The sequence below is a fragment of the Suncus etruscus genome, chromosome 15, assembly GCF_024139225.1.
Source record: "Suncus etruscus isolate mSunEtr1 chromosome 15, mSunEtr1.pri.cur, whole genome shotgun sequence".
NCBI lineage: Eukaryota > Metazoa > Chordata > Mammalia > Eulipotyphla > Soricidae > Suncus > Suncus etruscus.
Genome location: NC_064862.1, coordinates 65,928,339 through 65,943,505, shown reverse-complemented (window position 1 = coordinate 65,943,505; position 15,167 = coordinate 65,928,339). Strand labels below are relative to the sequence as shown.

Below are 15,167 nucleotides of genomic sequence, written 5' to 3'. Positions count from 1 at the left end.
ACCTGGGTTGAGGATTGAACCTGAGTCAGCTGTAAGGCATGCTCCATAGCCATTATGCTATTGCTCTAGCCCAAACTTGCCTTCACTTTTTGTTTTGATTTGTGTCATACCTGGGTTACTTTTGGCTCTTTTCTCAGGAATCACTCCTGGCAGTGCTTGGGGGTCCATATTAGATGCCAGGGTTCAACCCGGGTTGTCTGTGTGCTAAACAAGCACCTTCAGCCCTGTTGCCACCATTTGTAAATCCATTGAAAATATGTTTAGCTTCATTCATAATAAATAGAATTCAATGACAATTTTTTCATATATAAAATTGGGAACATTTTGTTGTTGTTTGGGAAGATGGTTTTGGGCAGTGCTTAAAGGCTATTCCTAGCTCTCTCTCCCTCCCTCCCTCCCTCCTTCTCTCTCTCTCTCTCTCTCTCTCTCTCTCTCTCTCTCTCTCTCTCTCTCTCTCTCTCTGAGTTGCATAGTACTCGGGACCATGCAATGCCAAAGATTGAACCAGGACCTCCTGTATTCAATGGCTGTGCACTACTCTTTGAGCTGTCTCCAACCCAGGAATATTGTTCAATATGATCACATTCTCTGTCTGCAAGAATGTGGGAAAATAATTCCTTCCTCTCAATCTGGTCCAGTTCAAGACCCAGTACAGCCTCCTGGGAAGAGTCTGTAGTTAAGTGATGCACATTCATACTATTAAATTTAAACTGACTCCCCCAACTTGATCTCAGAGAGTCTAGCACATGTGTGTGAAGACATATGTGCAAGGATTTGCACTCAGTATTTTGTAATAGTAAAAATCAGGAGCTGCTATTGGAAGCAGCCTCAGTAGAGATCAATTAAAAATGAGTACATGAAATAAAGCATATGGAAATATGTTGAATAGATTTTCAAGAAGTAGATGCAGAGAAAAAGAAAGTGCGAAAGGTTTATCTGTGAAGGAAAGGAGGAGGGGGCAAGATTTAACAGGAGGATGCCATTAATGCAGAATTTAGAACTAAGCAGTATTGTACCCAGCCCAGAAAAAATAAAAATAAAAAGCCAAGATTGCCCATTAGAGAAATAGTTGGGTCTTGACACTGCCATCCTGTTTAGGCATGGTGGTGTGGGGAGAGAGCACTGTCACAGAAGTATCCCCAGTTCAACAGCTGAGTGACACCCTAAAAAAGTTCAGCAACTGGGCATCAAACTCTTCCTGAAAGGAGGATCTGAGAGCATTTCCAAGTCTGGTAGAAAGGGGAAGGAAAGAGGGAGAAAGAGAAAGAGGGAAGGAGGGAGGGAGAGGAGGGAGGGAGGGAGGGAGAGGAGGGAGGAAGGGAGGGAGGAAGGAAGGGAGGGAGGAAGGAAGGAAGGAAGGAAGGAAGGAAGGAAGGAAGGAAGGAAGGAAGGAAGGAAGGAAGGAAGGAAGGAAGGAAGGATGGGAGAAAGAAAGGGAGGAAGGAAGGAAGGAAGGAAGGAAGGAAGGAAGGAAGGAAGGAAGGAAGGAAGGAAGGAAGGAAGGAAGGAAGGAAGGAAGGAAGGAAGGAAGGAAGGATAGGAGAAAGGGAGGGAGGAAGGAAGGAAGGAAGGAAGGAAGGAAGGAAGGAAGGAAGGAAGGAAGGAAGGAAGGAAGGAAGGAAGGAAGGAAGGAAGGAAGGAAGGGAGGGAGGGAGGGAGGGAGGGAGGGAAGGGAGGGAGGGAGGGAGGGAGGGAGGGAGGGAGGGAGGGAGGGAGGGAGGGAGGGAGGGAGGGAGAGAATTGCCCCCCAGCTTCCCTGAGCTTTCCCGAATGTTCAAGTGCACCATGTGCCTTTTTGTGTGAAAAGTTATTCTTCACATTGAACTTTAATAAGTCAAAGTACAGGTCTAGACTTAATGATGATCATCTTCAAGCCATACTGAGGGTCTCAACTGTTTCCTCTCTAAAGCCAAATGTGGTTCAGATTTGTGAGAAGCGCTGTCAAGTCTCTGGCAGCAAGGAATAGGCAAAAGATGCCATGTTCAGAAGAACTGTTCATGATCTTCACTCAATGTTCTATTCATGTTCAGAAGAAATAGTTAAAACTGTTAATAATGACGTTTGAAGACTTTTTTTTTTGTGAAATCCCTTATGCGGCCCTGCCTCACCCCGACATTGCCTCCTGAGACCCCCCAGGTAAATTGAGTTTGAGACCCCTGGGCTAGAGGGAGGAAGAAAGGAAGGGTGGGAGGGACAGAGGGAGCCAGGCCATTTAACTTTCTTTTTTTCACCCCCCCCCATTTAACTTTCTACTGTGTAATCATCTCCAGGGTCTATTGTTAAGTGCAGAAAATAAAGACAGGGTGTAAGCACCATGTTTTGGTAACTTGTCAGAGGCGATGGCCACGCAGCAATATGAATCAACGAAATGCTGCTGAATTACAGGCTTTAACATGGTTAACTTTGTTTTGAGAATTTCACTTCCCAAAAAAAAGTCTTTGAAGGGAACACAGCGTGCTTACCGCGGTGTTGCTCTGAAAGGAACTGGATGTACACGCATGCAGGCCCAGAGAGGCATGGAAACCTCTGGAAGGAGCCTCGGAACACTGGCACGGTGCTTGCTGCTGAGGCGGCAGACCATTTTCACTGAACAAATTGGCGCCGCTTCCACTTTTACCATGTGCATGCAATTACATCTTTCTAAAAAGAGCATCATTAGAGTTGTTTAATTGTCCTGATGAATGAATAAATTCCCTGCCATCAGGAAAAACAAAATGAAATAAAAATTCCCTGAAAGAGTATCCTTAGCCAGACCCTGTGAGGGCGATGTCTCTGCACCAGAAAAGTTGGTTTCCGTCCAGGTGCCCGGGAATTGCACATCAGGCTCAGTTCTGTGCTCACCTTCGGGGTCAGAGTGCTTCCGGGGCACACGCAGTACATCTCTGGAACCAAGTGGTAAATGGGATGCTTGTTAGGCAAGGGACAAAATTCAATCTCATGGGAAAGGCCTTGGTTCATGGCCCCGCCACTGAACACTGAGCATCATGCCCCTTTTGACTCATAGAAGTTGAATAAACTGGTCCCCTTTATCAAAGGCCTGGATACCCTTACCCCAAATGTGCAGGTCCACGTTCCAAGCTTCATTGAGGTGCCTGCTCGCTTAACGGAGAGGGGGGTTGCTGGTTCAATTTGGCTGCCTCCTTCTGACCCAACATCATTTCAACCATTCCGGATTGCCTATGATTACAGTCACCTCTGCACTGTGATTCCGAACTGACCTTGAGTGAAGAAACAAGCCATTTTTTAAAATCTGTTTGTTTGATTGTCTGTCTCATTGTCCTGCTCCCGGCCAACACTTTTCTTTAGAGCTGCAAAAGAAAAGAAAACAAAACACTAGAGTTTTGCCTCCGAAGTCAACCAGTGATTTCCCAAAGTCTCCGTCGGGACTGGGTTTCCATCCCTCCCTGCCATCCTTTCTCAGACTTTGCTCCATGGAGAGCCATATGGCTCGGGCCCATTTTAGCAACTCCATAATAAAGCCAATTACAAAAATAAGCATCTAAGAATATCTCCGGCTTTGAAGATTGACGCTGCTGTTCACTGTTCAATTGCTAGTCGTGGCTGGCAGTGTTCTTGGCATCTTCAGGGTCAAGTCCGTGGTAGCAAACTCAGCAGCAATGCCACATCCCAGAGATCTCAGAACTCAGAAACATCAGGCACTGCAGGCCCTTCTTCGGGACATGGCATGTGCCACTAATTTCAAGTTTTCACCTCTGATTTTGATGCTTAAATGGGGAGGGGGTCTATACTCAGTGGCCTTCAGAAATCACTCCTAGCAGGCTGGGGGAACATATGGGATGCTGGGAATTGGAACTAGGTCTGCCACATACAAGACAAACGACTTCCCCACTGTACTATCACTCAGGCTCCTGATGTTGATGCCTTTGAGTTGAAAGTTCCTCATTGCCCTAAGAGCTCTTTAAGAAAGGAAATGTATAAACTAACCCTGAGCAACCAACAAACCTTTATATATGTATCTCTTTACTTATGTTGATTGAGAGCCTACTCACATGAAAGCCACTGTGAGGGTGGGGTCCTAGATATATCTTGGGGGACAATAAGGACAAGGTCCTGACCATGTGAAACTTTGGATCTCATTGAGAGATTCAGTTACTAAATCAATAATTATACAGGCACAGTGACATTTTTTGGGAAAAAAAATCCTTCCAAAGAAAAATATATCTCTTAACTTTTGGTGTTTAAAATTTGCTTTGTTTTCATTTATTAAGGTCATATACTATATTCTACGTGAGTCAGGAGAACTACTTAAATTTGGAGTATTTGAAAACTGATGCTTAAGGATAGGATCTGGCCTTAGACTATTCAGGTGGCTTATAATAAAATAGCGTAAACTAGGAGCCTTAAATGTGGCAGAAACGCATTTCCCAAAGTTCTGGTGCAGGAAACCTGTAAGCAGGGCAGGAGACCTGCATGGTTGCACTGTGGAATGGATCTGTTTTTTCAGGTTGTAGACAGCACCTTTCTCAGGGGGTGTTCAAAGGGCAGAGAGCAGGGAGAGGAAGAGAGCTTTCCTCTCAGGCCTATCACAGGACCTCAGCTGACTCATTCTAACTACCCCTCACAGTGTCATCTCTTGATGCTCTCCAATTGGGAGACAGGGCTTTAATCTGAATTTAGAGGGGACAGGGCAGTTCTGAAAGATACCTAATGTCCCTGGGACAAAATGGAAGATCAGTTCTCAATAGAGGAAACAAGGTAAGAGAGGAGCTTGTCCAAGAAGGAGAGGAGGTAGTCATGGAAACCACAGGTCAGCCTAGCTAAGGTAGAGGGATGAAGGTTTGAAGAAAGAAACCAAGATAGTGGCTGGGATGGCACCACCTGGGACTTAGGCAGGCAGAAAGGGTGGAATCTTGGGCCATGTGAGCATCTTTGAAGGTTGCAATAAAGGGATGCACTTTAACAGATAGAAATTGGCTTGGGGGGGCCGTGAAGGTGGCGCTAGAGGTAAGGGGTCTGCCTTGCAAGCGCTAGCGTAGGACGAACCACAGTTCGATCCACCGTTGCCCCATATGGTCCCCCTAAGCCAGGGGCGATTTCTGAGCGCATAGGCAGAAATAACCCCTGAGCGTCAAATGGATGTGCCCCCAAAACCAAACCCACCCCCCAAAAAAGAAAGAAATTGGCTTGAGGTTTCCTGAGACTGTGTTCAAAGAACAGGGGAGGTAGGAAGCAAACCAAGAAGTGGGGGATCGTGTGAGTCCTCTGCTATCTAGTAGGGAGAACAATTGGTTAAGAGGGAGGCCTAAGTGACACCAAAGAAGATATAAAAAAAAAAAAAGCAGCAAATGACCACCCTGGTTGGCTGAAAACTTTTCCAGATGCCACTGAGCACCGCTATTCCCTGCAAGAAACAGAGAGACAGACAGAGAGAGAGAGAGAGAGAGAGAGAGAGAGAGAGAGAGAGAGAGAGAGAGAGAGAGAGAGAGAGAGAGAGAGAAGCAGATGCATTAGAACTGGCTTTACTGGTCAAATAGACAATGCTGGGACTGAGAAAGAAGGGAGTCTGGAATGTGAAGAGAATCCCCCTTTTCAAGCCCTTGCTTCTGGTGTCTCCCACATCCCACAGAAGTCTTGGCCTTGAAGCCTGCTTTTACAAGTAGTGGGGTGACTGGAAGGGATAATGCCCGGAGACCAAGAACGGGTCACGTTGAACATAAAACTCAGGATTTTCTCCTTTGTGTACCACACCTTCAGCTCAACCCTTTATGGTTTTGCTATTGTCCCTCCACCTGTGCTGGACCTTTCTCTGCTTTTTGTGCCAGACAGTGTTTATTTCTTATCAGTCCACCAGGCCCTCGATTTCCATCAAATTTCTTGTCCTGGATAATTTTCTCTGCAAAGCTGAATAAAGAGCTGGGTCCCCTTCTGTTCTCTACAGGGCCTTTCATTCTGAGGGCTTATTTAGCAGTTCCTCATCTTTTATTAGTTTTGATGAGACAGAATATGCCAGGCAGGTTTTCACAGTTCCCATCATGGTTGCTGGTCCATTTGCACAAATAAATGGAGAATGAAGTTGCCCCTAGGAGTGAAGGCTACACTCGTTTTGATACAGGGTTTTCTCCCAGAGTCTCCATGAGGAAGAAACTCACGAATCTCATGTTGGCTTCTTACACTAAAAAGACAGCATCATGGAAAGTTCTAGAATAGAAGCTGTTGGTTCTTCTCCTAGCTTCTCACTGCAACTTCCTGGGCTATACATCCCAATGTGTGTGTTTTGTTCTGACAGTTTCTGAATAACTCCCTAAATCAATTAAGGGATTAGGAAATAAAGTTTTAAGATCCATTGGAATATTATTATGCCAAATGAGTTTCCTGAGACTGACCATGTAAATACATCACTGGGGATGCTGGAATGCTGAAAACATCTGTTCCATTTTGAGAGCTCGCCTGATTACTAGGTAAGGAGCCATTATAGGATGTTTCCTTCCTTCCTCTACCGCTTTGTTGCTCTTTCTATTATGATCATGAGTGATCCACACTCAGCTATGGCACTTGCATTCTTGGTTAGAGTGTTAACTGGGGGGGGTTGCACACCTTTGCTTGGAGTGCTGGTACACACTGGACCATGGTGCAACAGAGAGCACACTCTTTCTTCTGATATAAGGGATCCCAAGTAGAAGGACTGCCAAGGTCACACTAATGCATATGAGGGAGGAGGTGCTAGAAATTGAATTCCAAAGCCTTACTGGCTTCACTCATGCAAGATAGGTGGTATTTCTGTACTCTAAGGCCCAAGAGGTTATCACTTAAAAAATAAACATAAAAATGAATTAAGACAGATCGGAGAGATAGGACAGGGAATAAGGTGCTTGCCTACTATACATCTGACCTAGGTTTGAATCCTTGGTATTACATATGGTTGGTTCCCTGAGCACAGCCAGAAGTCACTCTTGAGCTCAGGGTAATAGTTAGTCCCTGAACATCCTAGGTGTGGTACCAAATCAAACAAACAAAACAAATTAATTAAGGCCATCCAATTTTAAAACTCTAATTGTATTTCTATTTACTTTAAGAAAGTATGATTTGCAAATTATTAAAATGCAAGTTCTATGAAAATCCAGAGATTGCTTTGTTCATAGCCAAACCATATGGACCCCCCCCCAAGAACTACAGAAGTAATTCCTAAAAGCAAAGCCAGGAGTAACCTCTGAACATTGCCAAGTGTGACCCAAAAACAAAAATAAAAGAAAGAAATAAAATCCCGAAAGACACAATACACATACTTTCATGCACAAATGGGGTGGAGTCAAACCCTCCTGCTGCCACCCACAACTGGAGACCTGGGCAGCCCCCGCCTACCTCCTCCATCTCCCTGCAGAAAAATGGCCCAGTTCTGTTCCAGAAGGAAAATGATGGCCACCAATACCACCCTGGTAGTCCAGTGCAGGCTGATAGCTTGGTAGTTTTCTCAGAAAGGAAGGAAGCAATTCTCTCCTCTTCTGCATGAACTACAGCAGCCCAACACCACCCCTTAACACCCTCTGACAGAAACAGCACCGCTTCTCTACTTAACCTTATCAAACTTCCAAGCCACCTAATTTGTTTTAGATCTATAATTCTTAGACTATACGGTTGCAAGCAGCAGAGTGACACCTCAATATCTTATAGTATCAGCCAGTAGTACCACAGGAAATCTGATAGGGGAATTACACAGTAATTTTCCCACCTCAGTGAGCCTAACCAGCAGCACAGAAGGTTCAACTAGCACCACAGCCCAGTAAATCCTTAGACATTAACTTTACTAACTCCATGAAGACAAATAACAATCACTTCAAATTGACCTGTGTTGATCTAATATTTGATCATTCCATTTGCCTTTGTTGTGACAAGAAATGTATATGTTTGTGTCTGCATGGAGGCAGCTATAGTAATAGGTGAGTGACTGGGGATACTGGTGAAGGGAAGGTCACACTGGAGGTGGGATTGGTATTTGAATACTTAATGCCTGAAATTACTTTATTATGAACAACATAATAGATGGATGATAGATCATGGTGTTATAATAAAAATTGGGGGAAAAAAACAATACCGTATTTGCCGGCGTATAAGACGACTGGGCATATAAAATGACCCCCTAATTTTGCAGTTAAAACATAGGGGTAGGCCTATATTCGCTGTATCAGACAGAACGTTCCTGTGCTGCAACTGTATGTACCACAGTGAGCCAATCACAACAAGCAAAGGTTCAAAGGTTATACTGTCATAGACTTCCTCTCTGACTCTGGCCAATCTGAGCAGGCTTTTGACAGTGTAGATCGGGTCCAGAACATTGTCTAATTTGCATGCATAAAAAGCCTGCTTGGATTGGCTGAGTTAGAGAGGTGGTCCGAGAAGCCTTGCAGTGATTGGTGCAGGATCGAGTTGGAAAATTCATTTTGTGGCAATATTCAGACAATTTTCATTTAGTGGCATATTGAAACATTTTTCGGGATATACTCGGCATATAAGACGACTCCCGATTTCGGTTGGCTTTTTTTTTGTTTGTTTTAAAAGTTGTCTTATACGCCAGAAAATATGGTAAATTTACAAAGAAAAGCAAGGAGTGAGAGTGGGAGATAGGCTATGATGGAGTATGATAACAATGATGTGGGAACTGACACTGGTGGTGGGATTGGTGCTGAAATATTTGTTTAAAACTCAACTATCAAGAATTTGCAAATCAAGTTTATTTAAATAAATTTTTATTTTAAAAAAGTTTCCATGCATAGATTGTGGGTTTCCATTCCTTTGCCCCAGAAACTAAATGGCACTACTCTTCCCTGGGTCTAGTGGCAAAGATTATCTGATACTCTGAGACATTCTACTCCACAGTAAGCACCTTCCATAAAGCTAACCAATCCCAGGACCTTCCCCCATGTTCCCAACCTAAATCATGAGATGTTCACTGAGGACCCAAAGGGCCACCACCCTTGTATTCTCCCATAGTTCTTGGCACAAAAGTCCTAAAACACATGCCTTAGTGAACCATCGTGCCTACTATACTGAGAGTTGCCTGCCAGAGCAGGCATTAACAGTTTAATTTTGGAGGGAGGTGGTCATGCCCGGCAATGCTGAGGGCTTAGTCCTGACCCTGCATTCAGGCTTCATTCCTGGCAGTGCTCCAGGAACCATATGGGATGCCGGGGACTGAATCAGACACAAACAAGCAAACACCCTTACCTCTTTACCATTACTCCAGTCCCAGGCAGGACACTTTGAGCCTTTATCTCCATCCTCCTCACATCAGGATCAAGCTCTCTGTTACAAGATCCACCACAAAGCCTGAAGTTCTACACCAGCCACTTTTCCAGATGTTCCCCTATATTAAAGCTTATCTCCGGGGCCGGAGAGATAGCATGGGGTAAGGCGTTTGCCTTTCATGCAGGAGGTCATCGGTTCGAATCCCGGCGTCCCATATGGTCCCCCGTGCCTGCCAGGAGCAATTTCTGAGCCTGGAGCCAGGAATAACCCCTGAGCACTGCCGGGTGTGACCCAAAAACCACAAAAAAAAAAAAAAAAGAAAAGAAAAAGAAAAAAAAAAAGCTTATCTCCCTAATTCCACCCCTTCCTTTCCCACCCTCCTGAAAGACCACTGGCCTAAAGCTTCTGAGGTCCTATCAGGTATTTATAAAAAATGGGCCCAGCTTTCTGAGCTGGAGAGGGAACAAGACAATCATTCCTGCTTTCTTCCAAGCAATGTGAGAAACTAAGCTTAGTCAGCCCTGAGATCAATGGTAAATGCCTTTGAAAGATGTCTAAGTCAAACAGGGTTTGTTCAGCTCTCTGCTCTGAGAAATTATCATGCATGCACCTGAGATTAAGTAAAGAAATCTCCTAAACAAATAAACCTAGCATCAAGACAATCCAGACCTAGAGATTGCTCCATTCACTCCAAGGGATGTCCAATTCCAAATCCTATTTTATCTTCAAAGCCCTCCCCAAGGTTCTTATCTTTGTTATCTTTCTGTACTGTTAACAAAAATATTACATCTTTGAAAAGAGGAAAAACATTATTCCCCAAGCTAAAACAGAAAAGGCTTTGAACTACTTAGGGATAAATCAACTCCTAGTTACCAATAAATCAAAAAGAAGAAAAGAGACTATTTCAAATCAAGTCAGTTTCTTTTCTATATTCCAGTGCTAATTTCCAAATCAGCCTTAAAATCCGCATATACACATTCAAATTCTGCTGGAATATCACACAAGACATTGTAGAAAGCATTTTTTTTTTATTTCTCTAAGGAAGAAAACAAGGTCATCAGAGACAAATCCTCAAGTAAAATGACTTGTCTCTAATTCAGATAAATAATACAAGTCCCCAATAACCTCTTCTGCCATAACAGCATTCCTTGCAAGTAGGTACAAAATTACCTCAAATTTATTTAAATATTAAGATCAGGCCTGTGACTCAATGGTCACCTATGTGCCTGGACGTGTGAAGCACAGGATGCAAGCACAGGATCCCAGCACTAAAAAACTAAAAAAAAAAAAAAATGTAAAGAAAGACACTGACTTGTGGAGAGAGTTGGGGGACTCCAGTCATCTAAGACCAAGCCATTCACCTGTAAAAGCTGATATTTCTCTGAGAAGACAATGATGGAACTGAGCTAATTATAAGTTGCCCATGGAGTCTGCAGCACTACCTAACAATGTGGAGAAAATGTACACAGAGATATCCACACACATACACATATATACTAGGATATCCGCCCCCCCCCCCACACACACACACACTCTCATGGGTTGCTAAAAATGCCATTGTGTGCTTCCTAGTTGTTAAGAACAGTTTTGTCTTGGATGTGCATTTATTCCTCCTGAAGACTAGGCAGGAACTGGATAATCCAATGATTCTTCAACTTCTTCATCCATGTGTTTGACAGCTGTAACTGAAATGTAGTTCTTCTACCCCACAATTCACTCATTTGGAGAGTGTCAGGTTCACCTACCACAAATTCACTCTTTTAGAGGGCAGTATGCCCATCAATGGATTTTCTCAGTTGGAACACAGATCTGTACAACCATTAGCACAAGTGTACATTTTCATTGTCCTCCCCAAAGAACTCCTCAACTCACAGACACTCCCCATTCCTCCAGCCCTAAAATCCTGATGACCACAAATCTCTCTTCTGCTCCTAAGAATTCTAGATATTTCCCATCAGTGGAACCATAAAAGCTTCTTGACTCTGGTTTCTTTCTCATGATATTTTCAAGATCTAACCAACCTGCAGCAGCATCTGTGTTTCATTCCTTTTTATGGGTGAGCCCCACTGGTTCAGCCATTCATCAGTAGATGGACACATGTGTTGCTTTTGGCTGTTCTAAGGAATGCTCCAACTTACCTTCTGAATATAGAATGGAAAACAGACCCATAAGAGACAAATCTGAGAGAGAAGATTTAGAAAATCCTAGTAAGGATCCAGCCAAGAGCTGTGTGTGGCCCCATCGGCATGGACATCAGCCATGGCCACATTCCCTTGTGTTTCTACATAACCCGTGGTCCTGGCATTTGCATTTTTAAAACCATTACTGCAATTATTTCAGAGTCCTTTTGCTGACATCTTGGATCTCACATTAAAGCCCCTGATGTAAACACGAACATTTTTTAAGTTCACTGAGTCTTAGCTTTCTTAGGATTTGGCCTGCATGAAGCAATTGAAACAGAAGCTGCAAAGCAAGAAATTCTTCTGCCTCTCTTCATGTTCCCTGAGATTATTTCACAGCCTCAGCCACTAAAATTATTTCAAGTTCAATGATACATGTTCTGGTGTTCTTTGCTAGCCCGTATTTTTTTCTAACAACACCGCTAACTATAATTCTGCTGCAGCCTTCTTGTCTAGCATAGAAATGTCAAAAAGCAGAGGGTTGGAAAAGCTTTTCTTCTGTGGAAGGCACTTCTTCATCACAAGGGACAAGTTTGTTTGATGTGAGCACTATCACAGGGGCATTGTCTTTGTTATATTAAATTATTGTCATGTCTTTATTTTTTCAAGAGTTTTAAGCTGTTGAATATCAATAGAGGCAAGAGGAAACAAAGATTTATGTAACTGTAACTGATTTTTATAGGTCTTTAACCTACACAGCTCCCCAGGGAAGGTAGCCTGGATAAACAAAGGAGTGCTTCTTTGTTTTGGGGCTTTTTTTTTTGTCAAATGATCACTGAAGTTGGGCAACCATTTGGAGTTGCAAACCTCAAAAGGATCTAGAATTGCCTGCAAAATGGACAGAGAGAACCAGAAACCTGGAGGAAAAAAAATAGCAAAGGAAATTGGGCATTACAAAATTGAAGAGGGATTTCAAAAGAGGATCCCCAAGTGTGAAGAAAGGTGAAGATGCAGAGAAATGATGAAAATTTGGTTTGTTAGTTCTTCCTTGGGAGCTGGTCCAGTCTCCTGCTCCAGAGCACCCCCTCGGAATCATCACTAAAATCTAGATCATTGCAGCCAAGTCTTAACGTCATTCACAGCTCTAGGAATCTGCACATTTGGTTTCTGAAGAATGTTGACATTTGTCAAGAAATAGGATTCTCCCTTCTGCCTTCTTTTCCCTTTGTGGTTGCCACCACTGTTTCATGTCCAGGGCACTTGTGACAGTGCTAGAACACTTGGCTGCAGTGCCCTCTGGTGTCACACACATGTGACACCCAGAATCACAACCTCAGTGCAGGACAAAAATCACGGCCTCACATGTGCAAGCCTAGGATTGATTATGCACAAAGCCATCTTCCTGGGCCTAACACTACAACTTTTATGAAATGACACATAACAAAAGTGAATAATGTGTTTCTTTTCACTTTGATGAGGATTGTTGGTGCTTTTTTTTTTTCCCTCTCTCTTTCTCTCATCAATATTATAATGTTGGGACTGGAAAGATAGTACAGCAAGGAACATACTTGCCTTTCATGAAGCTAACGGAGATTGAATCCCCAGGACGTATATGGTCCACTGAGCTTCACCAGGAGTGATTCCTGACTGCAGAGCCAGAAGTAAACCCTAATAATTGCCAGGTGTAGCCCCCCACTAAAAATAAACAATAATAATATAACAAAATAATGTTTCAAGAAATATTATATGAGCTTACTGTATTTGATATTTTTTGACATCTAACAGTTAATCCCCAGGCACAGGGAGGCGCAGCAGAACATTTGCCTTTATGTATGAGAACCCTAATTAGATCCTTGGCATCCAGATCTTCCCATTAAAGAAAAGAGAGACAAGAAAAAAGAGGGGAAATGGAAGAAAATCAATTACCCCAAGACCTGGCAGTGTATAACAACATATTTTTGAGGGTGAGAAAGTTGAGGCAAATGAACTCCATGAAAGAACACAAATTGCAATGCAGGTATTAGGTTCATCTCAAGAAGCCCTCTCAGCTGCACACACATCAGCCAGAGAGATAACATGGGAGAGAGGTCTTTACCCTGCACACAGCCACCTGATAAACCCAGGCTCCATTGCTACACCACTTATGGTCCCCCAAACAACTCCAAAGGACCTACTGAGCAGGACAAAGAATAGCCTCTGAGCAGCCCCTGAATATGTATCTTTATCTCTCAATCCCCCCAAAAAACAATTCAAATGTGCAGTAGTTAGCAGGATTCAGTCCCTGTGCATATCGGTAGAGGGTGCCCACAATAGCTTCCAACATGGAACTGGTTAACCCTGGGCAGGTAAGTGATAAGGCAATGGAAATTGTGAACCAGCAAGAAGGAAGGGCCCTCCTTTATCACTCTATTTCAGTCTCAGATGATGACAGCCATCTCTCTGGCTCTATTTTAGTTATTAAAAATAGGGGCTAGAGAGTATAGTAGTAGGGTTTGAGTTTGAGCCCATATGGTCAGTCCTCTGAACAGTGCCAGGAGTGTTCTCTTTCATAGTGCCAAGAGTAAGCCCAAGCATCCCCAGATGTGGCCCAAAACAAAACAAAGAAAAAGGTCTTTGGAGAACAGAGTGGTCAGGTGGTAGAGCACATCCCTTGATGTCCAAGACCTTAAGTTGAAGTTTCAGCACCACACACCCTGTTTCAGTACCTTCATATATAGTGCTGGTGGCCTCTCTTGGGAAAAAAAAAAGGGGGGGGTGGGGGAGTGATAGCACAGTGGTAGCACTTTTGCCTTGCATGCAGCCAATCCAGGACAGACCTTGGTTAGATCCCCAGTGTCCCATATGGTCCCGAGCCAGAAGCAATTTCTGAGCTCATAGTCAGGAGTAACCCCTGAGCATCACTGTGTGTGGCCCCAAAACAAAACAAAACAAAACAAAAAGAAACATTTGAATCCAGCCCAGACTCAGAAAAGAGGGCTGACTGGGGTGTGAATAGTAGGAATTGGGGATTGTGTGGTGATAGTCTTAGAAGCTGACACCCAATTCAGTGTGATAAATGTGTCTTGGATCTTGGACTATATGTGCATTTCCTGACTAGCTTGTTCAGAGCCAAAATAAGACTCATAGTCTCCATGTCTCCATGACATCAACTTCAACCCAGTCAGATCCAAGAGGGCAGTGTGGATGTCTCTGATTCAGCCGTAAGTGGTGTCTCCCCAAGTCAGGGCACTGGAGGAATTTCCCTGGGGTTCCCTTTGAAACTGGATGGCCTGCCAGTCCAATCAAGGCAGGGTTGGCCAGTACTTTTGCCTGGAGTCACTGAGGCCATGTCAGAAAGAGAATATAAATTTGGAGGCAGAAGAGAGGAAACAGTGAGGAGCCCTCACTCAGGCCAGGTCTAAGAGGTAAGAGAAGAAGCTTCTGGGTGCAGGGAGAGCTGTAGCCTAGAAGGTGCTTATACCCACCCGTTTGCCTGTGCACAATCATGAACAACTTTGTAATTAAATCTCACAGTGATTTAATTAAAAAGCTTATTTTGGGAGCCAGAGAGATAGCATGGAGGTAGAGCATTTGCCTTGCATGTAGAAGGATGGTGGTTTGAATCCTGGCATCCCATATGGTCTCCTAAGCCTGCCAGGAGCAAGTTCTGAGCGTAGAGCCAGGAGTAATCCCTGAGCTCTGCCGGGTGTGACCGAAAAAAAAAAAAAAAAAAAGCTTATTTTTATAAAATAAATAAATAAATAAAAATAAAATAGGGGCCAAACCAATAACACAACAGGTAGGGCATCCCTTATGGTCCTCTGAGCCTGTCAGGAGCAATTTCTGAGTGCAGAGGAGGAGTAACCC

At 43.6% G+C, this 15,167-nt stretch overlaps 1 protein-coding gene across 1 annotated transcript in view; it reads right to left on the bottom strand.

The window, feature by feature from the left end:
• Window positions 1–3,652: 3,652 nt before the first annotated feature.
• Window positions 3,653–15,167, bottom strand: part of OTOA (otoancorin) — a 93,511-nt gene continuing 81,996 nt past the window's right edge. The window contains exon 30 of the mRNA XM_049788154.1: window positions 3,653–3,725. Within this exon, the coding sequence (XP_049644111.1) occupies window positions 3,653–3,725 (73 nt within the window). The remainder of the gene's footprint in view (window positions 3,726–15,167) is intronic.